Source organism: Drosophila suzukii, chromosome 3 (genome assembly GCF_043229965.1).
Source record: "Drosophila suzukii chromosome 3, CBGP_Dsuzu_IsoJpt1.0, whole genome shotgun sequence".
Taxonomy (NCBI): domain Eukaryota; kingdom Metazoa; phylum Arthropoda; class Insecta; order Diptera; family Drosophilidae; genus Drosophila; species Drosophila suzukii.
In genome coordinates, this window is record NC_092082.1 from 17783021 (window position 1) to 17808057 (window position 25037).

General features: G+C 43.2%; 6 protein-coding genes across 16 annotated transcripts; 1 reads left to right on the forward strand and 5 right to left on the reverse strand.

Moving 5' to 3' along the window:
• Positions 1–2203: 2203 nt before the first annotated feature.
• On the reverse strand, positions 2204–6047 carry LOC108006194 (probable deoxycytidylate deaminase). Of its 2 annotated transcripts, none has more exons than XM_036815659.3 (3): positions 5902–6047; positions 2942–3359; positions 2204–2619 (listed from the first exon to the last, which is right to left on the reverse strand). In XM_036815659.3, the coding sequence occupies exons 2-3, from the start codon at positions 3353–3355 to the stop codon at positions 2416–2418; spliced, it is 618 nt and encodes a 205-aa protein (XP_036671554.3). In that variant the 5' UTR covers positions 3356–3359; positions 5902–6047; the 3' UTR covers positions 2204–2415. The 2 variants fall into 2 exon arrangements, with proteins under 2 accessions (XP_036671554.3, XP_070852463.1); XM_070996362.1 differs by having other exon boundaries at positions 5854–6005.
• On the reverse strand, positions 3820–5077 carry Clc (clathrin light chain). Its single transcript, XM_017076601.4, has 2 exons — positions 4915–5077; positions 3820–4796 (listed from the first exon to the last, which is right to left on the reverse strand). The coding sequence occupies exon 2, from the start codon at positions 4781–4783 to the stop codon at positions 4112–4114; it is 672 nt and encodes a 223-aa protein (XP_016932090.1). The 5' UTR covers positions 4784–4796; positions 4915–5077; the 3' UTR covers positions 3820–4111.
• Positions 5621–14098, forward strand: LOC108006216 (uncharacterized). Of its 10 annotated transcripts, none has more exons than XM_036815650.3 (11): positions 5621–5715; positions 7196–7856; positions 8115–8999; positions 9867–11346; positions 12091–12266; positions 12333–12650; positions 12822–12959; positions 13020–13269; positions 13328–13611; positions 13721–13903; positions 13961–14098. In XM_036815650.3, the coding sequence occupies exons 2-11, from the start codon at positions 7233–7235 to the stop codon at positions 14039–14041; spliced, it is 4419 nt and encodes a 1472-aa protein (XP_036671545.3). In that variant the 5' UTR covers positions 5621–5715; positions 7196–7232; the 3' UTR covers positions 14042–14098. The 10 variants fall into 10 exon arrangements, with proteins under 10 accessions (XP_036671545.3, XP_036671540.3, XP_036671546.3 ...); XM_036815645.3 differs by lacking the exon at positions 5621–5715 and adding an exon at positions 6068–6591; XM_036815651.3 differs by lacking the exon at positions 5621–5715 and adding an exon at positions 6068–6447.
• A 409-nt stretch (positions 14099–14507) lies between these two features.
• Positions 14508–16291, reverse strand: LOC108006218 (uncharacterized). Its single transcript, XM_017069655.4, has 2 exons — positions 15459–16291; positions 14508–15288 (listed from the first exon to the last, which is right to left on the reverse strand). The coding sequence occupies exons 1-2, from the start codon at positions 16233–16235 to the stop codon at positions 14782–14784; spliced, it is 1284 nt and encodes a 427-aa protein (XP_016925144.3). The 5' UTR covers positions 16236–16291; the 3' UTR covers positions 14508–14781.
• A 1509-nt stretch (positions 16292–17800) lies between these two features.
• Su(var)3-3 (lysine-specific histone demethylase Su(var)3-3) lies at positions 17801–22132 on the reverse strand. Its single transcript, XM_017069668.4, has 4 exons — positions 21827–22132; positions 20199–21763; positions 19597–20135; positions 17801–19242 (listed from the first exon to the last, which is right to left on the reverse strand). The coding sequence occupies exons 2-4, from the start codon at positions 21716–21718 to the stop codon at positions 18641–18643; spliced, it is 2661 nt and encodes an 886-aa protein (XP_016925157.3). The 5' UTR covers positions 21719–21763; positions 21827–22132; the 3' UTR covers positions 17801–18640.
• An 893-nt stretch (positions 22133–23025) lies between these two features.
• Positions 23026–24605, reverse strand: LOC118877319 (peritrophin-44). The gene is made up of 2 exons (XM_036815533.3): positions 24465–24605; positions 23026–24069 (listed from the first exon to the last, which is right to left on the reverse strand). Exons 1-2 carry the CDS (start codon positions 24469–24471, stop codon positions 23075–23077), a joined length of 1002 nt encoding a protein of 333 aa, XP_036671428.3. The 5' UTR covers positions 24472–24605; the 3' UTR covers positions 23026–23074.
• Positions 24606–25037: the final 432 nt, after the last annotated feature.

Here is a 25037-nt window from a genome sequence, read left to right on the forward strand (position 1 = left end):
AAATATTTGTAGAAGAGAATTATTTCAAATACTTTTAAGTGTTAGTTTCTGTTGCCATATTAGCCTACATTATGGGACACCTGTTTGATGCCAATAAATTATAAAGAACAATGGTTGCCACTAGCAAACACCTTTTTCGGAAATTCTTTTGAAATGTTTAGAAATACTTAGACACAATAAAGAGCTTTGTTTTGGTTCCTTTCTTGTATATTGATTATTTGGTTGGTTCCCTGGCCTTTGTGTCGTATATGTACATGTATATGGATAGTCAAAAGGCCGCCAAGCCTTCAGTTGGCCACTCGGTGTGATTTTGGGCTGCGGCCTCAAGGGGATTTTGTAGCTGAAATTCACGAAACCAAAAATTAGGGCTGTCCCCAGCTCCTTCACACTGACCCGATTTTGGGTTTTCAACAGCCGGAGCTTTAACTTTAATGGCAATTAAGGTCCTGGAAGGGGAAGCCGCTATTAGTGATTACGGAATGTTTGGGCCCACTTCGAATTCAGTTAGCGAAGGTGCGTGCGATACAAGTTTCCGCTGCAATCGGTAAACTTTCTCTGCATTTCATGAATACAAACAAGCCTGGGGCAGATGAAGATACGTAGACAGCCAGGAACTAATCCCCCCACGGATACGTCTCCTTCTACTGGCTGGGAAAATTCGAAATGCTTCCCATACATGTCGATTCCGGATCCCAAGATTAGTTGTTCATCAGGCATCCTTTTATTGGTAACTCTATAAGTCGTAGGGATTTTAGTTTGTGGTACAGTTTAATTTATTCTTTAATTTTATAAGGTAAAATAAACCAAATACTAAAAGGCGATTCAGCTAAGTTGTTTAAAGAAACACTTGACATTTAAATAAAATATGATTGTCTTGTTATAGTCCTGAGTGTAACAATGTTTGCTATACTTTACTTTGTTACTCCTTTTACACATCATCACCATTGAAATTGTATTTGCATTGTCCCTCGATATTGAAATCCACAAGACACGTTCAAATACAGCCTTCAGATAAAAGTGCAGGGAGGCAAGTACAAAGCACTCGTGGATTTCCGAAAGGTCGCGTGTCCTCGGGGCTGTTCTTATTGGCATCCTCATCCGGTTCCGCGCACTGTTTTGCATATTCAGTACTAATGGCCGGTTGGCCGCACGCCACTCTCAACTGAATGGCTTGGATGGTCAGGTGGGAGCTCCTTCGTGCTGGCATGCCATTTAAAAACATCCCATAAACATTTTGCTCAGTCCAGTTTTTAAAAGACTGCATGCGAAGTTTTAGCAAACATAACATCAAAGTTCAAAAGTGGCTAACTTAATTAATGTAATGTGTAGCGCAATAATAGAATTTCCACGGTCCTTGGCATTTAGTGCAACTAAATGTTTTGGGGCAAGAGCACCATTTTAAAAATTACATTCTTATGTTGTTCCCAAAAAACTCTCAATTGTATGGTTATCTCTGTCAGGAATGAATTATATTAATTTCGGATTTAATAATAAGATATGGCCTTAAAGCAGCAGTACTATGACCTATGCATATCACTTTCATCACGCATACGTCTCTGGTGGATACCTATGTCTCCGAGAGACACCAAGAGTCTCACCTGACAGTCCCTACGCTTATTAAGCCAATTAGTGCAAGTGAATCCCTGTTGGTGTTAGTAAATACTAGTTAAAAACATTATTTGGTATCGTCGTTCACCTGTATTTTTTTTATACATTTTTTAAACTCTTTAAGGGCAAACCTACTTATCATTCCAGAAAATGTGATACCATAACAAAAATCGTTTAATTTATCATGCGTCCAGAATGAATCTTGCATTTTTAATGTATTTGTACTAATTTTTTAATTATGTTCATATTTTGAACAAGTGTGAAAATATTTAAATTGAAATAGTGACTAGGCAGGTGCCGAAGTTTTTTATTTATTTATTTCTGTTTTAACTATCTTGATGCTACCAGGTAATCTTATAACTAGTGCATTAGTCACATAAATTATAATTTTAAATAATGTTCAATATTTAAATATACAAAATTAAAGTTGCACTAACTTTGATTTAAACCCAACTCACTTTGAACCAAAATCATTGCGTAAAATATTTAAACATTTATGGCAAGGTTCCGGGGAAATAAATAATATTTTAAGCTTCTGTTTGTAAGTTTTTTAAAGTATTTTTTACATAATATGACAGTGAAAAACGACAATTGGTTTAAGCGTAAATCATTTTTTTAATTTAAGCCAAGGACTTTATTTTGAATTTAAATTAGTATTCCTAACAGATATGCATGAACATTTTAAAAATCAATTCGCTTGTTTTAATCAAGATTTGTCTAAGTTGTTTAAAGCAACAGCGTCACTTTGTCTTTAAAAAACTACAAATTTTAATTAAATTATATAACTAAAGTAAAAATCTTTTTAATTTATTTTAAGTGAAGGTCGTTTAAACCCAGCGATGAATTTGGATCTTCTTCCAGAAAGTTTTCAAAATCAATGATGATCTTTTTTTGCTGGGGGACGTGTCGTTTGTAGGCCACGCCCACTGCATCCAACATCCGCTTGGAAGCTCGGTATGTGGGTTTTTCAGCATACTTGTCGGATAAATAGAGAACCTGAGAGATCCCCACCTGCAAAATGGCATTAAAAAACGTAAGAAAATCAAAAGTATTCTCTGCTTTGTAAAGCGTAAGGCTTAAGCGTTTCTAGCATTTTAAATTGCAAATCAAACAATTAGGTTTTATAAAATTTGAATGGACTTTATGTTAAAAATCGATTGTATTTTGTAGCTACCAGATTTTAAAAAAAATATAACAAATTTGTCAAAGTAATATAAGAACTTCCTAGTTGTCCAAATAAACCAAAGTTTATCTGTTGATAACATTAATAAATAATCTGCCTAACATAAAATATATAAATAGTAGCTTAGTCTACACCATATGTATATCTTGCCTGTATGATAAGTTTGGCGCATTCGTTGCAGGGAAACAGTGTGGTATAAAGTCGCGTTCCAGTCAATCTCATTCCGTTGCTATTGAGGATCGCATTAGCCTCTGCATGCACCACGTACATCTTCTTGTCCTCCAGTGGGTTGAAGTCCTGTGTGCCCTTCTGGGCCTTTGACCACGGAAACTCGTCGTCGCTGCAGTTTCGAGGGAATCCATTATAGCCAATGGCCACTATCCGATTTTGTGAGTCAACGATGCAGGCACCCACTTGGGTCACGGGATCCTTGCTTCGTTTTGCGGATAGCAAAGATGTGGCCATAAAGTAGTCATCCCAGTGCAGGTAGTCCCTTCGCTTGTGGTTCTCAGGTGACTCAGTCTTTTGGGTATTTACATCTTGAGGGGATTTTTGTTCTGACATCTTTCTAGAATTAAGAAAGAAAAGTTTATAAGAGTTGTAGTACTTAAGCAACAAGGGCGAAACAATTATTCATTTCGGGAATATTTAATTGACATAAAACTTCTTTTCTATATTGTCATTACTCATTTCATTCATAAGTATATATAAATGTGTATGAATAAATCTCGTGAACTCAGCAATAAAAAACTATATTCTTTCCGTTTTATTTTTTATTCTCATAATCTATTCAATGATTGTAATACATATACATAACTTCCATCGACTTTTCCAACACAAATGTATGGTTAAGATATTATATGTGTTAGGGCAGTTTCTTTAGCGATAAGGCCAATAAAGGCATTAAATAGAACTGGTTTTTATAATACACTTTAAAATGTAATAATTTTTTTATTAACATGAAAACCAGAAACCTAAATGCTGTCTATTAGCCCAGATTAATTTATAAAACAAAAGAACAATCTCAGTTAGTTGTCGTATCTTCATTTTTATTTTTCATTTGTTCTTTTTCCTAACTTTTTTATGTCCAGTTTTTTTCTTTGTATTTTGTGTGATGGGTATTTGATAGTCAAGGAAAGCAGGACAACTGTGTGCACATTTTTTATTGCATTAATTAGACAAAACGATGATCGCAGCTATGTTTCAGCAGCAATAATAATATTTTATGTATCATAAATTGGAATATACAGCGAATACTTTCAATAATAATTTTCATATTCAACTCAATGTGTGGTTAGGCGAGTGCGTAATTAAAACTACCTAGGTGCTCTTCTGCACCTGGATGGGATTCTGCTTGAGGTGCAGGTAGATGGATCGCATGCGGGAGACGTCTTTGCCCGCCTTGTTCACCTTGGGATTGAAATCGCAGAGCTTAGCTATGCGCTCCCACTCGGTGCCCGGTTCGATGGAGCCGTTCTCCAGGGTGGCCGCCTGCTTTTCGGCATTGCGGGACGCCAGCTTGGTCTTCGATATGGACTCGCCAATCTGGCGCAGCCAGTCGTCCAGCTCCTTCTTGGACTGCTGCCGCAGCTCCTCCTTTTTCCGCTCCTCCTCGATGTCCTTCTCCTCCAGTCGCTGTTTCTGCTCCTCGCGCCACTTGCGTATCTTTTCGGGCTCTTCCCGGGAGGGGGGAGGACCGGATATGCCAACGGGTTCGTTGGACTCGCCACCAATGACCTCAAAGCTGCCTGTGGAGGACTCCAGGCCGCCGGTGCCGCCTGCTGAGAGAAGATCGCCATCGGAAGTGGTGGCGCCTCCTCCACCCAGGAGCTCTCCCAAACCATCGTCTGTGGAAGGGGCAGCAGCAGCAGCTGGAACGGATCCCCCCGTAATCTCCGCCTCCAAATCACCGAGAGCCGACTGTTCGCGCGCCAGGAACTCGGCCGCCGGATCCACCTCCTCCTTGGCTGCGAAATCGTCTCCAAAGTCCATGGCGATGTGATCTCTAGAAATGTTGTGATTGCAATTTAGTGGGCGTCTCACCCAGATTTACACGTACGCAGAGGAGCAGCCAGCTGCGGGCGATTTTCCAACTGGCTCCTCGGAACCCGGACACTACGCACCTCTCCTTTGATTCGGTTAGGCCTGAATGAAGATCGGTGTGGGCGGATGACTAACCGGAAATTCGGGCAAATATGTTTTTTCAGTTTTCTTTTAGCAATGAATACGTAAAATGACTGTCATTAGTACGTGAAGTGAACCAACAATAAAACAGCAGGTTATCGAACTGGTTCCGCGAGACCAGTGCTGGGAAATGTTTCACTATCGCAAGGCGATGGCTTTGCACTTGTTTATACAAAAACTTTAAATTATAATTTTTAAAATATATGTTTCTTTAATCTGGAAATGCATGGTAAAGAAGTGAAAAATTTCTAGCTTTTCATAGCAAGTGCCACTTTAACAGGATAATTGTATTTTGTTTCTTCTCATGAGCATACATGAATTTAAGTAAATCAAAAACTTTGGAGAAATACAGATGATAATTGCTCTTTTGTCGATTACCGGTTAATGATTTTTATTTAAGTTTAGTATTTATGGTAATAGTCAAATTGAGCACAGGGGTTTTTAATTGCAGTGTTGGACAATGTGCTTTTGGGGATGGTTTGATTGCCCATATTTCATTTTCTACTTAAATGACGGTAAATTAAACTTAAATTAGCTAAAGTCATATAATTATCTTACAAATAGAACAATTTAATCGGTCTCTTTAAATTCCTCAAATTGCTCACTGGGTGTTTAAAATCAACTAGTTCCAACTGATCAGTGTTAGATAGCGCGTGAGTGGAGTGCATACAGCTTGGAGCCGAGTAGCGATTAATTTGTTTATACTAAATCAAATGTGCCTTAATCAATGCTCATAAAATGTAAATAAAAAGCAGAGTAACTATTTAATGGTAAACAACAGCCGAAACAACAAAGGACTTGATAAATAGGGTATTATACAACACTTGTGACTATGGCGCAGCACAGCACATGTGAATTCAATTAGGTGTCAAGCTTACAGTTGAGAATTGTCCAAAATATGCCAACAAATTGGGAAGAACACTAACCTGTGCGACAAAAAACACGAAAGTCACTATACTTTTCAAACAATAACGGAGACAAAATGCAACGACGACGGCAATACAAACACAAACACTCGCCGCGCGAACTAGTGAACCGGTGAACTAGTTCGTCCTGGCATCATTCACCTGAGCCAGTAGTTCGTTTTTCACTGGGCAGCAGAGCGGCCATTTTGGAGATTGTTTCATCCACAAAAAAGTTATGCACCGAATCTAAAAAAAACGTAACGCTGCGCCCGAAATTAAACATAAAAACCGCTCGTGCTATTTGGAGCGTTGTGCAGTCCGATGTGAAGATAATGCTGGGCCCGAGCAGACCGACAGTTCCGATTCTATAACGTCTAAAAAGTTAGTGACTATCTTCCAACACGCACGCATGTACGCCCGTGTGTGTGAGTATGTGTTTGTGTGCATGGATACATATATGTACAAGCGGAAAATACGGGAAAAAATCCTATTCCTAGCCAGAAAAACATTACCAAAAACAGCATAAAACCCTGCCAATGTGATGGCCTCGCAAATTGTAAAGTAAAAGTGAGCACCAATTCAACATTATCGCCGGATCGTGGAAAAATGCGGGCGCATTTGCAGGAGAGCGCCAAGACAAAAAAATACAGACGCCAAATTTTTTGAAGGGGGAACCAAGCGCATCGTGGCCAAAAGGGATACAAAAAAAAAGTAGGGGGAAACAATGAGTGCAAAAAAGTATGGAAACACACTCCCCAGTTCCTGTTTTCAGCTTCTCAATCGCAATCTTTTGCAAAGATATTAGTTTTTCATAACATAAACATTAGGGTAAACAAATACGGCTAATGTAATATCCATATATAGATTTATAATTAAAATTTAAAATTTTTTAAATAGAGTTTTTAGTTATTACTATTACTATTGGCGCCATTTCCCCAGTAATTAATTAAAGAAAACCAATCAGTTTGTAAAGTATATGTTATTTAAACTTTATTTTTTTATTATTCATCACAATTGGCGCGAACAGTAGACCATATAATTGAGAATTTTAACATTTTCATATATTAAAAAATAACTTTAATATTTGTAGAAATCTTGATAGGAGTTTCTTTATGTTTTGTTGTCAAATACAACCATTTAAGAAAATGTAAAATATTATTTTGAAGGATGATAAAAAGAATTAGTCCCTTGTAAGATTTTAGGACAAACACGGAAGATTTAGTTTTAATTATGTATATTTAATCCTGGAACTACAGCTAGTCTACGGTATATCTCAATTATTCAAAACCCACTAACTGTGTCATATTTATTTCAGTTACCAGCCAACAGCAGTAGAAGAGTCCAAGCCAACCATGGATCCCAACTCCAGTCCCTGGTCGTACGCCTACAACCGCATCGTGCCCGCCAGCGCCGGCAGCTCTGGAGGGACAGCAGAGGACTTCCAGCATCCGCACCTGGCCACCATCACAGCCGCCAGCATCGCCAGCTTCAATGCGGCAGCCGCCAGTGGTGGCAGCTTTGTGCCTCCGTCGCCGATTGGCAGCTACAACCCAGTATTCCAGCAGATATACCACCATGCGGCGGCGGCCAGTGTCCAGCCGAAACCCGCCCACTATGCCTCGTCGGCGGTCAGCACGCCACATCGCCAGCTGCAGCTGCCCAGCTCGCTGGACAAGCAGCTTAGCTCGTTCCAGAACCAGGCGGCTGTGTCGGCGGCAGCAGCCGCTGTGGTTAACAATGTGGCCTCGAATTACTACGGGGAGAATTCCTCGTCGAGTGGAGCCTCGCCTTCGCCCACAACGGTGGCGCTGACGTCGACGTCGCTGACCTGGAACACGCCGAACATGATATCGAACACCTTCCTGGCCATGCAGCAGCAACAGCAACAACAGCAGGCGCAGCAGCAGCAGCAACAGGCCCAACAGCAACAGCAGCAGGCGCAGCAGCAACAGCTCAACCTGGTGGCCGACAAAGTGGTGAGTAGGATTCTTTTGTTTTTCGTTCGGCTTGCAGATCACAACTTACTCTCAGTAAACCCGCTTCTGGGGAAGCACACAAACACACGCTCATTAAAACCCCCGCAGGTTCTATCGCATTTCTCGCATACTAACATAACATCCCCCCCTAATCAAACCATCAAAGCTTAGACTAAGGTCTAGCCTCTCTCTATGTCGAATCAAACCCAAACCAAACACTTTCCGATTCCGATTCAATCTATGTACGGTGCGCTGTAGCAGATTAAGCAGGAAAAGCAATTAAAAGCCTACAACGACTCGATTTACCTGATCCAACTGCAACAACAACAGCAGCAGCAGCAACAACAGCAGGCAGCGCAGCAACAACAGCAGCAGCTCCAACAGCAACTGCAGCAGGAGATCGCCGAGGCGGAAACGGAGCCGGACACCTATTACATGATCGATGGCCGGAAGGTCAAGGTGACGCGAAAGGATGGTCAACCGTTCCGAGCAACAATAGTTGAGCAGCAGGATGGCAGTCCGGTGCCGCTGGCAGTGCCAGTTCCGGCGGGATCCTATCCGGCGCAATATGCGAGCCCGGCGTTGAGCTCCGCAGATGGATCGCCCATCACGAATTTACATGCCGTGGACGTGGTCAGCACACCGCAGGCCCAGGTGATCGTCTACAAGACGGCGTCCCCGGTACAAAGGCGGTCGGAGGCAGGCGCTGGATCGTCTGCGACTGCCACGCCCACCACTGTGGCCTATTCATCTGTGATACAAAGCACCCTGCAGCAGCAGCAACAGCACCAGCAGAACCTTTGTTGGACAAAGCTGGAGGACGATGGAGCGGGGCAGGAGGATATAAAGAACGTGCTGCAGCTGCAGGTGAAGCAGGAGCAGCGCCAGCTGGACTTTGCCAACGAGGCATCGACAGTAGATGTCAGCGGTGGTGGCGAAAATCTAGTGTTCAACCTGCCGCCTGGGCTGGAGATTAAGCAAACCTTCTATCCCGCGGGCGTGGTCGATGGGGAGCAACTGCAGCTGCAGGAGCACAACCAGACCCAATCCCAGTCCTCCGGGCGGCGCCAGCACGTGGTGGCCAACATGATCATGTCGCCGGCGGCGGGCAACTTAGCGTCACAGATTCAAGTAGTGCCAAAGGTTTGTATGTCATTGTTTTATTTCTGTTCCTATTTGTTTAATTTGTTTGTGTTCTGCCTTTATTTTGGTTTATTGGCCTATACGTTCTGTTTTCCTAAATTCTCTGACGAGCCAAATAGACTAGTTTTAAAGATATTTTTTGAGTCTATTATCTAAAACATTTGTGTAGAGCATTTTTAATTTTCTACAAGTAAAAGTAAATCTTCCGATACCCTTATTTTTAATAAAATTGGTGTAATTGTCTCTTTATTGCTCATGCCAAGCTAAAAATTTAAAAACTTTTATCTTACACAAAACTTTCGTCAAAATGATACTGTTAAAATAGAAAGGCAATTAAGACAAGCTGTTTCTTTTTTTGTTAACAAAAATTTATAATACCATTTAATAGAATTTAATTAGTTTTTTATTATGTTACGATCCTTTTTTTTAACCACTTCTAATGTAGACTAATAATATGCATGTCTTATCGATCATTCCTTAAATTATGGTGAAAGCTTTTTTATTTTGGCCTTTTGTTATATGCTTTATTGGAATTATTCTGTTCAATCTAACAAAAACTGCTTCAAATACAGCTAACTAATTCTCTAATTTAAAGTCCTGTGGCCACTTTGAACTGTGACGTTATGTTGTAATGGTATGATCCAATTTTTAATGAGGGTAAACCCAACCGCGATTGTCGCTCGCAGCCCCTTTGTTAGCCCCCATAAAATGTTGTGGAAGCAGCTCGTTATTTACCAGCCAGTGTATACATGTCTACCAACCGTTTCTAGTGTCCCAATGTCCAAGCTAATGATAGTGTGCTGTTCGCTTTTTATATTGCCTGATGCCGAGTGTTCTAATCGACTTTCTTTCGACACTTGCTTGCAGGAGGAGGTGAAGCCGCCGCCGAAGCCAGCGAAGACTCCGCGCAAGCGCCAACCGAAGAAAACGCTCATCCCCAGCAGCAGCGACTACGGCAATGTGCGCAGTCCCCAGGAGCCACAGCATCACCAGTTGCAGCAGCAACAGCAACAACAGCAGCAGCACAATCAGCAACAGCAGCAGCAGAACACGTACTACGACTTCAATAGCAAGTGGAACACTCCGCTCAAGACGGAAAACAATGCGGCGTCCGTATCGCCGGCGGCCACTATCAACATACCCACATATCCGCAGCAGAGCCAACAGCAGCAACACCAGCAGCAGCAAGCGCAACAGCAACAACAGCAGCACTTGCCGCAGCCGGCCCACCTGCAGTCCTCGCAGGCCCAGTCGCACTTGACCCAGTTGGCGCAATACTATCCAGCCTTCCCCCAGCCTATTGCCTCCCAGTACACGGCCTGCATGCAGCAGCAGCAACAGCAGCAGCAGCAACAACAGCAGCAGCAACAACAGGCGGCCTACACGCAGCAGCAGCACCAGCAGGCCTACACGCAGCAGCAGCAGCAACAGGCACAGCAGCAACGCCAGGAGAAGAACGAGGCCACACAACAGCAGGAGGAGGAGGCGACGGCGGCCGCAGCGGCGGCGGCAGCAGCAGCGGCCAGCAACAAGGTCATCGTGCCGAACATCGAGGAGGAGCTAGACTTTCTGGCCGACGCCACAGCTGCACCGAAGCAAGGATACTCCAACTCACTGTCCAGCAACGGACGCGGCACCAACTCCTCCACGAATAACACCAACTTTGGCATACGTAATCCGAACAAGACTCCATCTCCGGAGCCATCGAACTGCCCGCCTAATTCGCATGCTGCCAATAATGGGCATGGCCATTCAGCGGCCACGCCCGCGACGCCTTCGACCAGTGGAGCCAGTGCAGCCACGACGTACAGTCCAGCTGCTCCCAAGCCCGTCAGCGTGGGCACGCAGATTGGGGAGAAGAAGACTCAGTTCATGGACAGCTATTTAAAGTTTCTGCAGGGCGAGCGGGACGACGATCCGCCACCGGTGGTGAAGCCATCGCGGAAATTAAATTACCCACGAGCTCCGTACAAGCGGAAAGGCAAAGGTTCTGGGAGCGGTGGCGACGAACCCACCACATCGCAGGCCACACAGTCGCCGGGGGATGTCGGCCAGGCGGTGGATGGACTCGCAGGACTCGTGGGCGATGATGGGCATCGCATCAAAATACTCTCGCAGACGCAAATACTCCCCAAGAAGCGTCCGCACGCCCAAATGGTGGCTGCTGCAGCCGCGGCGGAATCCGCACCTTCGTCGTCGGTGATCCAGCAGCCCGGGGATCAAACCTCCTTCCGGCCATACGCCCAGCAGCAACAGCAGGCGCAACAGCAACAGCAGCAACAATCGATGAGCGGTCAGCACTTTGTGCAGCAGCATTGCGCCCAACTGACAGCTGGAGCGGGTCAAGGTATGTTACTTGACCAACAGCATAGTACCAATAAGCACTCCACTATCGCTACTTCCACGCCATGCAACAACTACAACAACAACAACAACAATCACCACCACACGCCAGCCAGCGCGAATGCAACAGCGAATTCGAATTCAACAACGCCGACGCCAGCACCAGCGCCGAATCCTCATCACTTTATAAACCTGCTGTGGCCTTGGCAGCACTAGCAGCCGCCAGTAGCAGCAGCACCACCCACCCACGCAGCACCACCACCACCCACACCACACGGACAGACAGCCAGACAGACTAGCGACTACTAGACCCTTGGACGGTGTGTATATGTAAAAAACAACCATAATGACATCAAAAAAACAAAAGGAAAACGCTAACTTTTAAATTGTTAAAAGAGCAAACATAAAAAAAAACAAAACAAACAAAAGGAGAATCCCATGAACAAAAGTATGAAGTATTTTTGAGATGAAATCGAGAAGAACAAATATTATTAATTTTCAAAAACCCAAATAAACCGTGTATTTTTATTATTTGTACTTGTAAGACGGAACAGAATCCGGTGCCGATTCCGATCGAGGTGCTGGTGCTGGTGTTCCATGGCCGTGGGAAATGGTGTTGCTGGTGTATTGATTAGTTGTTGTTGATGTTGATGTCGTTGTTGTGGATCTCGTCCCGTTCCGTTCGTGTAGCCCGGGGCTTCCCCATGTCCAGTTCAATGTTGCTAACCCACTTTTGTGCTCTCCACAGACCCCTTGAGTGTGCCGCCGCGTCGGGAGCAATGCTCCCGCAAGGCCAAGCAGAGCAGCATGCACGCCATGCTCATGAATTCCAGTGCCGTCGCCGGCGACACTGGAGTCGTCGGCGAGCCGGAGGAGTTTACCGACTCGGACACGGATCCCGTGTGGACTCCGCAGGAGGAAGACGTAAGTGTTTCGCCTCCGGCGTCGTAACCACTGTCTCAAAACCTCCTTTCCCCTCCTCACACGCAGAGCGATGACGGCAAGGGCTATGGGAAGCGCAAGCTAGCTCGCCGGTCAAAGGGAACACCCCGCAAGAACACTTACGACCATCCCTCTGATCTGCAACAACCACAACAACAGCAACAACATCACCAGCAACTGCAGCAGATGCAGGTTAGCCAGCAACACCATCAGCAGCAACAACAACAGCAGCAGCAGCAACAGGTGCAACAACTGGCCAGTGGCGGCGAATCAGGCTACAATTCGCAGCAGAACATGTCCGGAGTGGCGGATGTGGGATATGCCAGTGCATCATCGGGCACAGCTGCCAACTCGGAGAACTTTAAAGTAGGTCAAAGTATTGAGTTATATACAGTGGTTTTTAATTTCGATTTTCTGAAATAATGGGTAACGCCAAATTTAAATTAGTAAATTTGGGATACCATTTTGTTTACTTCTGACAAGAGATATGTTGTCTAAAAGCTTTGAGCAAATTTTCAAACTCTGCTAACATTTCAGACGGGCGACTTTATAGTACTACGATCGGATCTTGTGAACGACTGGCCCACCATTTGGCAGGTGGACTCAAAGTGCATTTTGCAGAAGTACGAGCCCTTCCGCCAAAACGGAAAAACCTTCTATCGTAACATGTCAAAGGTGGGTTAAATGACAATCTACTAATATAATACCATAATAATAAAATCAATTGGATTTCAGTATGCCTCTTGGAATCTCGAAACGAAGAAACTCTACCTCAAAGCACCGGTGCGCATTCAGCTGCATTCCCACACCGAGACAATTGTCGAGTTCATGCGATCTGAGCTGCTGGCCGATGATACCGAGCAGTTTATTGAGAAGATCATGGAGGACTATCTGTCGTATAGGGACAATTTTGAGATCTATATTCAGACTATGATCTCGCAAGCCCTCGATCCAAGCTTCTTCTCGGAAATTACGCGGGAAAAGGGTAAAGCTGGTTTATTTTCCCAAATACGGTTTATATAGAACATTTTTTTTTGTTTTAGACGACTACTTTTTGGGCAGCGTGCGCGTGGTAGACAACATCATGGAAAATTGCAAGCGCAAGCTGCTGGCCATCACTCCTTGGACGCGGAGTACAATCTCCTCCATTGAGACCTGGCCCAAGTGCCATGTGTTCTCCGAGTGGGAACAAAACAATCTAACCCAAAAGAATTGCGCCGGTTGCCACCAACCAGGCATCGCTGTGCGTTTCCTACTCTTCGGAGAACCATATAATCCAAACACCATGCAGACCATACCCGTGGATCCGCGTATAGTTTACGAGAAGGTGAGTTAGCTAACTTTATATACAAAAAAAGAACTACATGTTAATACTATTTCAAACGCTGATAAATTTATAAAATTATTTTAATAACCGTTTCAATCTTTTTCTCCAGGACATTGTTTTGTGCCGCATTTGTGCCGCTCGTGCAGATCTCTTCCACAAGATAGCACACGAAAAGTACAATCTGTTTATTAACTGCTCGCAACGGGTGACGGAGCAGCAGCAACAGTTCCCTGGGAAGACGTCAACAGAAATATTGAACGATCTGCTGGCCGAGCACAATTGGATCGATGAGGTAGAGCTTGAAATGATGTACTCGAATGTCTGAGATTTAAAAAAATATAAATTACAGCTCTTCCGCAATATGCGCAACTGTTGGGCCGAGGTGGAGAGTCTGGAGCGGCAGAAGCGTTTCCGAGAGGTCATGCAGTAAAAGCCATTATCATCGGGAGCCATTAATCAAGGAAGACTCCTGATCGCGTATCCAAGTGCTGGACATTAGGACATAACACGCCAAGCCCACGTATTGCTGCAATAAACTCAATGAGTTGTTATTTTATTATACACCAGATGACACGCAAAAGCTTAGTTTTAGTGCAAGACACATATTGTACTATGTAGGCCTTAAGATTAAGATAAAGTCTATTTATGGACTATGCATAGTACATGCCATGTAAATAGCTATACATATAGCTATAGCCGCGCATTATATCATATATATATATATGGAATATGAAGTACTAAATAACAGAGTAGTACCACACTCATTAGTTTGAAAAAGTAATATTTCTATGTGTTGAAATAGCTTAAACATTCTTTTTGCAAAAGTTCAAATTAAGATTTATTTGGTAGGATCTTTTAATAAGATCATTCTCCCCAAAATCCCGCAAACAATCAAATTGTGTTTCGCTACCGAATGTAGCCAGGGAACATTAATCATCACTATATTTAAGAGTTGTACATATTTAGTTTTAGCCTTAGTTACACAAATCCAATTGCAAACATTTAAGTTAACATCCTTTGTTTTGCGAGTTTTATTTAAGTTGTGAATTTTTAGAATCATAGAGTTCCCTGAATAAATATGGAAAAAAATCACATATACTGGCAAAATATTTACATCCAAGTCTTCTATGGCCATTTTGGTTTTGTAGCTTATAATACTGTAGCACTTGGTTAGGAGTCCATTTGAAATAGAGGCTCTGTCATGTTGTATTTGATTAGATCCTTCACGATGCCGATGATTCGACGCTTGAAAATTGGCAAAGTGCGCGCGTTGAGCATTTCGTATTCCTCGATCAGCTCCTTGTATTTGGGTTCATCGGACGAAGTCGAAAGATCCTGGATGGCTTCGGAAACGGTATCGATATCAATTACCTCACTGGCATTGGAAATAAAAAAGGGTAGGGAGAATGCACCCATGATTAAGCCGTAGACACCGTAAAGTTGCAATTGTCGGTTGAAAACACTCCGTGGATATATCTCCTCCAAGCGGAGGTCACAAGAAGTCAATTTCTGGTCCAGGGTGTCGTAGTAAGCATCCATAAAGGTGGAAAAGTGTTCATCCCGCAGTGGTTTTTCCGTACACGCATAAAGATAGTGGACAATATCGAGTACCGGCGGAGCAAAGCGTGACATCTGGAAGTCGATGAGTTTGGCCTCTACGGGTTGATCAAAATTAGGCTGGGGATAAAAATGCATTGCATAAATGCATTATTTTAAAATTAATTAATTTAGAAACCATATTCTGCATCAGGATCTTAAGAAAAAATTAAGCGCTTGCTTAAAGCCTCAATGATCTGTCCCAAATTTCGAGAGATCGCAAAATTATAAACATAAGTGAAAATATTTACCTCATGTCTGTAGAGAATATTGTTATTCCAGAAGTCTCCATGACAGATAACAGAATGTGGTGCCGCTGACTTTCCATCCACACAATAAAGAGCCAAGGATTTTAGGTGTTTTTCACAACGTTCCAGGACCTCCTTGAGAGCAGCCACTTGGTCGCCATCGGATTCGTCAAGAATATTTCTCGCCTTTCGCAACTGAGCCTTTCCAAACTCAATGGTGACCTCCTCAATGTTTGGAGTGAATAGGTTATCCTTCTTCACGAACTCCACTGACTCCTTGAACTTTGCAGGATTTTGTTTCTGCAGGATAAATGAGCACGCATGTAGCTCCGCTAAAGCTTTCAGGGAGCAGATAACGATGTCGTAGGTGGGCATAATGCTCCGGGAATTGGGGCGGAAACCACTTCCAGATAGATCCTCGAAAATCAGGAATTCATCGGGAGCCTTTAAGCCATTGGCCTGCAGTGCTGGTGCTACGGTAAACATGCTCCGATCTGGTGATAGCTCCCGGAAAATGGGGAATACCTCCTGGTACATGAAGACCTCCCGGGCGTAGTAGTCCACCACATGCATGTGGGATCGCCGGGCCTCGTTCTTCGGCGCCATTTTGACCACAACGGTGGCAGCTTCCGGAATCGTGGGCCAACTCACTCGAAGGACCTGTCCGTAGGCATTCTCCCCAACTCCGGCTATCGGTTGCGAGACCATGGGAATATTTTCGCGATGGTAGAGCTCCAATAGTGCGCTCGTCACGGCGCTCGAAAGCTCGCTCTCGCTCATTTTTTCGGACCTGGCTATGAAGTTTCGTCGATGAATCTATCTTTCCAACTGATTCATTGCAGTGGCTGTTCTCGCTTTTATAGTTTGTCGACGGGAAAGCTCCCCGTTAGTTGCGTGCATTGTGGGTGGTGATGATGATAGAGACCACGTGACCTAGTCATAAGGGGAATCCTTCCTGTTTTAAACTAACGATCTTTTTCGAATTATAAATGTGAACTTATAGGTCAATGAACTTCAATTTGTTATGCCAATTTAGTCTAAAAAGTTATCTTACCAACATCAATATATGTTAGTCATGTACACAGTTATTAGGACTAATGTAAAATTAAGATTAATGTCTATATGATATATATTTTTATGAGAAATAATAAAATATTTATTTAAAAAATATAAAAAGATTTAGATCCTTAAATCCTTGTTAAGATTTGACCATTACCAATCATATCCAAATTACGATTAATTAATACTCTTAAGGGGAAATACTTTTTAACGGCTTTTCCCCAAAAGGATTGATTTCTTTTAAATACGTTTATAACCCAAATATAATTTAATAATATAAAAATAATTATTTAAACAAGTTTCTTCTATGCCGCATAAACTAAACTAAAACTAAAGAGTTACAGATATGGTGCTCCAGAAATTGGATTTTTAGTTGCGCAGTATGGCAATATTAATATTTACTTAATATACATAAGTGTTGTCATTTATTTATAAAACCCCAATAATGCCCTCAACCCAGAAGGCTTGCACTAAATAATGAAACCTATTGACAGAAACGATAGTGCACTTCCTATTGTGTTATATTTTAGAACACAACGTCAGTCGATTTGAGTAGTTTCGGTCGCTGACCTCACTCAAGGCCACTTCTAATGCAAACACACATTTACGATGGACATTCTCGTATGTGCAGGCTAGCGTAGTAGTTAAAAAAGCATTCGATTGAGGAAAAATAATCAACTTTAGCTTTTGCCATACCATACCAATTTCTGAAGCTTCTTGGGTATTACCTGCGATTCTAACATATCGGCCATTGAACTTGACAAAGTGTATGCACGGCGCCAAAAAGCTCGCAAATAGTATAGTACGATACCCACTTCGGATCTAACCCGTTCTAATGATATTACGTGCACACCTCCGACCAATGATCGGTTTTGGCTGGGTGCATTTCGGATCGAGCTTTTCTCTCGAGGCGCGCCAATTTGTGTAAGATAGGAGGCAGAGCTTTTGATGGTTAAGGTTTAGCTTTCATTGGCATTGAAAGCAAGCTGCGTAGTGGAGGTCGTTGAACCGACACAATTTCGAAAGAAACGTTGCCCAACTGCCCGAGAGACCCAAAACATAGTTTTCGCTTTCTGATACCCACTCATCGGGAGGTATGATAGTTTTCGGACCAACTTCCGTTTTTCAAAAGACAAGTTAATCAAAACTGTTATATATGAAGAAAGGTGTTTTACTTAATACCTTCAATTTTTCAATTAAAATGACGTATTGAAATATTAATATTAACATCATTTTTGTTAGTTCAGTATCCCCTGTAAAAATTTAAACTCATTAAAGGGGCTATATTTTAGAGTCGCATAATTCTTCTTATATATTTTCTTTAATAACAATAAAATAGTTGCTTGTGTCGAAACACACTTTCTCCTTGGGAGGCTTATCTAATTTTACAGTTTCGGAAAAAATTTAAAAGAGTAATTAAATGCCATTCCTTAAATCTAGCAGTTATAAAAAGGTCCACTTACTTCGCGAAAGTTTTGCGATGAAGTAGGTCTATAATCGGGGACCAAAAATGTGAGGTTTTTTATGTATAAAAAGGAATTTAATGAAGTTAAATAAAATCTGACTAATAAAGAAATGTATTAGGTTGAAATAATAAAGTAAGGATAAGTAAGTGGGTATTTTGGCCCCTACAAATAAATAGTTCTTCTAATACATTATTACTATAACTATTTATAATACGCTTGCCAATTACAATTACAAAATGTATTCTAAAATTTAAATTATGAAAGATTGATTTTAAACGTTTTAACTGGTTATTCAATTATTGAAAAGAAACACTCGCAATTAGACGGGTAGCAGACTCATCTATCAAAACAAGTTGAACCAGTTATGATAGATAATTGCATTCGTTGCTCAATTAATAACGCCCAAAGGGAGCTTGGAACTGAAAAAAAAAAACACTGAGAAAGTTTTGCTATGTTCGGTGTTATTCCATATTTTTCTCTTAAAATAAAGGTAATAAAATAATATGTTGAATGGTAACTAAAGAAGTCCATGCTTAGTGGAATAGTCTTAGGTATTTACATAGATCTAGCTTAGTTCTAAACAGAGAGCCACAGTTGTATTATACAAAAACTAAACGCTTTAGGGGAAAGGGGCTCAAGTCCATCAAGCTAAATACATAGTTACTGTAGCTCCGCGGAGTCGGCAGTGTTTGAATTTGAGTTCTCCTCGGACTTCTTTGACGAAGGGGAGTCGGAAAGATTGGGCGACAGGTCGCGCAGCTTCACAACATTCCCAACGGACACCAGATTGGCCGCCTCAGCCACCGAGTAACCGATGTCCGGCGGAGTGCCTTCCGGATAGCCCAGATAGTAGTCCGCAATGCGACCAGCCTCGCGCAATCCACTCAAATAGGCTCCATGCACGGTGGCCGGATAATTCCGTATCGTATGCTCACCGGCGAAAAAGAGGCGTGGCAAACCTTCCGCATCCTTACTGGACGGCGGAATAACCGGCGCCGCCAGCAGATCATAGTCACTGCCCGAAGAACCCACGGAGACGTAGCTGTAGGAGCCACGTGCCCAGGGATCGCTGCGCCAGCGCGTGACCACCGTCTCCTTGGGCTGTGGAACGGAGGTGTTTCCGAAAATGTTTTTGAGCACCGACATGCAGCGCCCTATTATGATGTCGTCGGTGACGCTCTCTACAATATTGGCTGCCATTCCGGCGACCAGGGCAAGCAGCACCGGAGATGAGCTAATGCTCCAAAACAGAAACATTTCTCCTGCAAGAAAAGAAAGAAATAACTGTTTGAAATTCATTGTACATTTTTTAGAAAAAGGTGGTAAGTCCGCTCTTCAGTTAGCGAAATTGAAATAAAATTTATTTAATTTAAATTAAAATCTAAAATTCAATATTTTTCACTAGAGCTTCTTCTGTCAATGATGGAAAAAACCAATGACAAGATGCAAAAGATTAAAATCTAAAATCAAAAATTTTTCACTAGAGCTTCTTCTGTCAATGATTGAAAAAACCAATGACAAGATGCAAAAGATTAAAATCTAAAATCAAATATTTTTCACTAGAGCTTCTTCTGTCAATGATTGAAAAAACCAATGACAAGATGCAAACGCCTTACCTCTACTGGATGTTGTGCTGCCCACGTGTCCGAAGAGATTCGCGTTGGGATCCCAAAATATGCGGTCGAAGCAGAGCACAACCTTGTTGAGATTCCCGAACCCAAGTCTTCTAATGGCCTGCTGCTTCCAGTCCGGTAACGGCGGATCAAACTTGACCGTGTTGCTTTGCTGCGACTCCTCGTGAGCCACTGCCACTTTCAGAACGCCCAGGGTCAGTGTGCAGACGGCCAGGTCCGCTTTGTACGTCATCTGGGAATTGGAGGTCTTCAAGTTTTCGGCCACTACTTCAACGCCGTTGGTGCCGTACTTTATCTCCTTGACGGCGCTATTGACGCGAATGTCTAGGTTTTCAGTGAGAGCTACAGGCACACATGAATAACCATTCCGCACGGTGGTGTGGTGGCCAATAAACTCGAAGTCATCGTCCTGGTCCCAGTGCTTTAGGGACAGGTTGTTCAGTCGGGTGGCGTTGGCGAACTCCAGATTGGCAAAGTGCCAGTCCAGAATAAGGCGGTCGCGGGAAGAGAGGTACACATCGCTGCAAATAAAGAGATTAAGGTAAATACACACATACATAACAAAGGTATTTTGTAATGCTTACCTAGGTCGGTTTTGCTCCAGTTCGTGAAGCTTGGCTTCCATCTGCTTATCCTCTGCATGAAGCTCGTTGAACACCTTCATAGTTTCCTCCATCTTGAGTTGGATGTTTCGTATGGAGAACTCCTGCCTTCCGTAATTCTGATCGCTCTCCACGCCCTTGGGTTTTCGCTGCTTAACCATAGCGTGGTGCTCACTCCTTAGCGTAGCGATGGTCTGTTTGATGGTCTTCAGGCGACGCCGGTGCTCGATGATCTTTGTTTGGGCGGCTATGATCTCCTGCATGTGCTGCGCTCGCTTGTGCATGACCTGCATCTCCTGCATACTGATAATCCACTCGAGTGCATCGCCCAGCGAAACCGGACAATTGCCGGCGTAGTTAAAGTCAAGGCGGTGGGACAGGTAGCTCGCCGACTCCAGTAGCCGGTTAAATTCTCTTTCTATCACATCATCCTTCTCCTTGGGTACGGGTTTGCCATCTGGGCCGTAGAGTGGACATGTCTGCTGAATGGGCACCAGATCCATGCCAATCTGCTTGCTCAGGATGGTCATTGGATTACCGTAGACGCCGGTCACCACCATGGCTCCCAGATCCGCGATGTAGCTGTTCTTTCGGAAGGTGGCTATGCGTCCGCCTACTCGATCCCGCGCCTCCAAGACGATTACATCCATGCCGAACTGCTGTAACTGGTGGGCCACAGCCAAGCCGGAGATTCCTGCCCCGATCACAATGACTTTACCGAGCTTTTTGGTGGGTATGGGTCGCAGTCGCTTGAAGATGCCAAAGTTGATGAAGCCATGGCGCTCCAGGAACGAGTGCACCCGCCTCACCAAACTGGGTTCGCTGTCGAAGGGCGGCGGCAGGTTCTTCAGGGCGTTCTCGAAGCTCAGCTGGAGTTTCGGATTATCCACCCACATGTGGAGCAGGCTGTTGCGGATATTGAGGAACACACGATGGCCCAGAATGCCCGAACGACTGATGTCCGGGAAGCAGGCCTCCTCGTTGGGCGTCATCTTGTTGAAGGGCAGGCGGGACTGAAAGACGGCACCCTCTTGGCCGGACAAAACGGTGGGCGTGCCCACATCCTTAGAATCTCCGTTCTGCGAGGGTCTTGGATTTCCGGCATTGGGACCGGAAACGGAAGTGGCATTAGCCTCCGATTTCCGGGCTTGATTTTGGCTTTGGCTACGTCGCTCCGTCTGCTGGTTGTTTGATCCCAGGGATCCCGATCCTGACTTATCATTGGAGGTGGCTTCTACACTTCCACTTGGCCTGTTGCTATAGTCCACTTTGGGTCGATTCCGTCTACTGGTGCGCCGTTCATCGCTGGTGGCGGGCGCATCATTTGAGTCCTCGTCCGGCTGTTTCTGTTTCTGGGCAGGATTCGGGGCAACTGGCGGAGGCGGCGGAGGAGCATTCCTCTTTGGCGAGGGCTCTCCATCGGAATCGTCGCTAATCAGGGTCACATACTCAATGGGCTCGGTCATTTTGGAGCTACTTCCTCCGGTTTGGGTGGGCTTCATCACCGGAAAATGGAGCTCCGAAACAGTGACACCGATAAGTAAGCCCTACAAAAATGGAAAGCCCTTTGAAATTTGTTTGAAAATTGTAAACTTTCTGGCCAAACTTACGGTTACAAATCACGGATTCTTCAGCACATAAAACCGGAATACTGTTGCATTCTTTTTTTTCAATATTTAGTGGTTTTATTATCACACGTTTTGCCGATCGGTCTGCGGATATACTTTTTGTGGTCGGAACTCCCTGCTAGCCTGATTTCAATGAAGTTAACTATACTCGGTTGCTGTTCTAGCTGCTCCCAGCGTTGCTTTGCATTTTACGTTAGCTCACAGATCGATTTTCCGACTTTCAAAAGTGCAAATTGAAATGTAAAAAATTGTTTATATGGTTTTGGCGGTGTGGCAGCCGCGCAATGCCGCCAACATACCTTCACCGGTGCGGGTAATTCAAACAGTAAAATCTGGTCACACTGCCCGCGCTTTCCCCTTTTTAACGCTTTTAACTTTCATTGTAAATTTGAGTGGCCTTTAATCATTTGGAAACTATATTAAGATGACTTTTTAAGAACTTGGTTTAAGTTTAACCACAGCTTTGATCTGGAAACCCCAGAAGTTTGGACATTAACCACCCTGCGGTCATACTAATAGATAACCGCTACATCCGACTTGAAACGGTTCATAGACTGAATCGGTAAACTTTATTTTTGAATGTAACGGACTTTGAAAAAAAATCAATACTAGACTTCTGAATTAATGAATTAAACTGTGCCAGAAATATTCTTAAAGAAATAAGGGAAACGGCAAAACTACACCGTCCTTGTTAAGGCAACTTTATTATATTCGAGTTAAGATAGTAATTCCATGTTGTTAAAAATATGTTGTTATTCACCAATACCATTGTCACCTTAATGATTTATCATACAAGTGTACTTGTTCGACATTCATTTAATTGGATCGTTTCTATACTTAGAAATAATTTTGTTATTGCGTCATTGTTGTTTAGTTGCACACCCAGATTATGAAAAACGCCTCTGAGTCAATTTACAGCTATACTTTACCTTGATTTATTAGAAACAGAGGTAGCTTCAAGGATTATTTTAAGTTTTGTAGTTGGTAATATAATAATGGCAAGTACAAATCATATTATTGTAGACCAAAGTTTAGGACAGTGCCGACTTTGGAGAGGAGATTCCCCAATGGCATTCCTAACTGAAACCAAAAAGTCGATTGGGAGACTAAGATATCTCGGGAAACTATATAATAATTCTTTATATAACTTTACCTTATGAAACTCAACAATAATACACATCTTTGGTTTTTGCGCTTTATAATTATGGAGACAGCATTAAATCAATAATCTCAATCGCGGCCATCGCAGCACTTATCGTAGATAATCGTGCTGGAGCAGGCCTCCTTCCTCTCGTCGAAGAAGTGATCGAAGTGGCAGGTCTCCTCCTCCACCTCCTTGTTGTCCACACAGCGAATGTAGTTGTGGCAGTCGTTGCTGCTGCTGGTGACCAGCCTTGTGCCGCGTCCATCGCACCTGTTATGGGTGCAGACCACCGAGGTGGCCACTGCACAGACCTTCAGTTCGTCGTCGAAGAAATAGCCCTCGGGGCACTGCTGCCACAGGGGATCCAGATCGGCGACAGTATCAAAGGCCCTGCAGACGAAATACCCACGGCAGGTGGCTTTATCGGATTTAAATTCCATTTTCTTGCTGATCGAGCAGATGTCTTTCTTCGGATGAGCCGTGCACTCCACCTTGTTGGTTGCCACACAGCTGCCGCTCTCCACATCGAAGTACGTCTTGGAACATGCTTTGGCCACATGATTTCCGGTCTTATCACATTGGTAATAGTAGCTGCAGTCGTCTTCCTTCCGGAATTTCGTGTTATCCGCCACCAGTTCACAAATGTTATTCACATCCACGCAGTGCGAGTCCGATCCATAGAGACACGACTGGGAGCTCTGCTCGAAGTGCTGACCCACAGGGCAGATACCCTGCAGCGGAGTGCCGTTCGAGCAGTAGAAGTACGAGTGGCACTCGGTCGGATCGGACACCCACTGGCCATCCAATCCTTCGCAGCGATTGCCGCAGTACTTGTTGCTCCCGGCTAGCGTGGCCACACATGCATTCTTGTTGGGATCAAAGGACTGGCCGGAGGGACAGGATAAGAGGGTGCCCTCGCCATCGAAGCACTGGATGTACTGGTCACAGGTGCCAGGCTTTCGGATCTGGGTGCCGTTCTTGAACAGCCGGCACAGCTCCTCGTAGTCCCCAAGACTAGCTGAAGAAGCCAAAGAAGTCACCAAAAGAAGGCCGCCGAAAAGCACTCCAAAAAGTCGGGGGTCTGAAAGAGTAGTAAGCAATACTTCGTTAGAGAGATAAATAAATGTTCTATTCTGATATCCCCAGTTGTGATATATATCAAAACCCAAGGAAAACAGTTAAATTCATTTAACTAACATCAGTCTGATTTTAGGTACCCAATAAAAACTAAGTATTCCTCTTCCTATTTCAACACTGAAATATCTTAAGTTTTTAAAAAAACAACAACAACAACTTTCTACAGTAAATTTAACAATATGCAAGCGATCCTTAAATCCTATTTTCTCTAAAACTTTGATGTAATTTACGTAACACTAATCTCTTTTCGAAAAACAAACCAAAAATATATATATTAAAATTCCTTGCAAAATCGGAGGGAATATTTTAGCAGTGTATGGATTGGATGATAAAACTCACTCAGCATGGCTGATTGTTGGGGAATTTTCTTTTAATTTGCAGAAGAACAGATCGAGCAGCTTGCTCTGTCCTCGGGAACTAATTGCTCCCGACTAAATGGAGTTTCGTGAATTGAAAAAGTTTATATTAACTGGCAATCACTGCCACTGCTTTTTGCTGATACCGCTTTTTATTACCCCCAATATAAACGAATCTTATCGCAAGTTCTGCGAAAGTACGTAAACCCCTTCAAGTACGTGGTAATTTGTGATTTAAATCTGATCATATTGATAAAGACTCATCTACCGAAATTGAATTTTTGGCATTTATGCAGACTTACTAAAACTGAAAATAAAAGTGAGACTTGTTAATAAGCTTGTCAAGTATTTGGTAATTGAAAATAACAAACTTATTGGCTGTTAATTAGTTAAACTATAAATATAGTAGTCGTATCAGCAGTCACAAGTTATGGTTACCATCGTAAATATGACAAAATGATAATCATGCGGTGGCTTTTAATTGTTTTTGGGAAAATCAGAGCCTTTGAAAACATTGATTGTGACTTTTAAATAAGACGCCGATATTATTTATGGT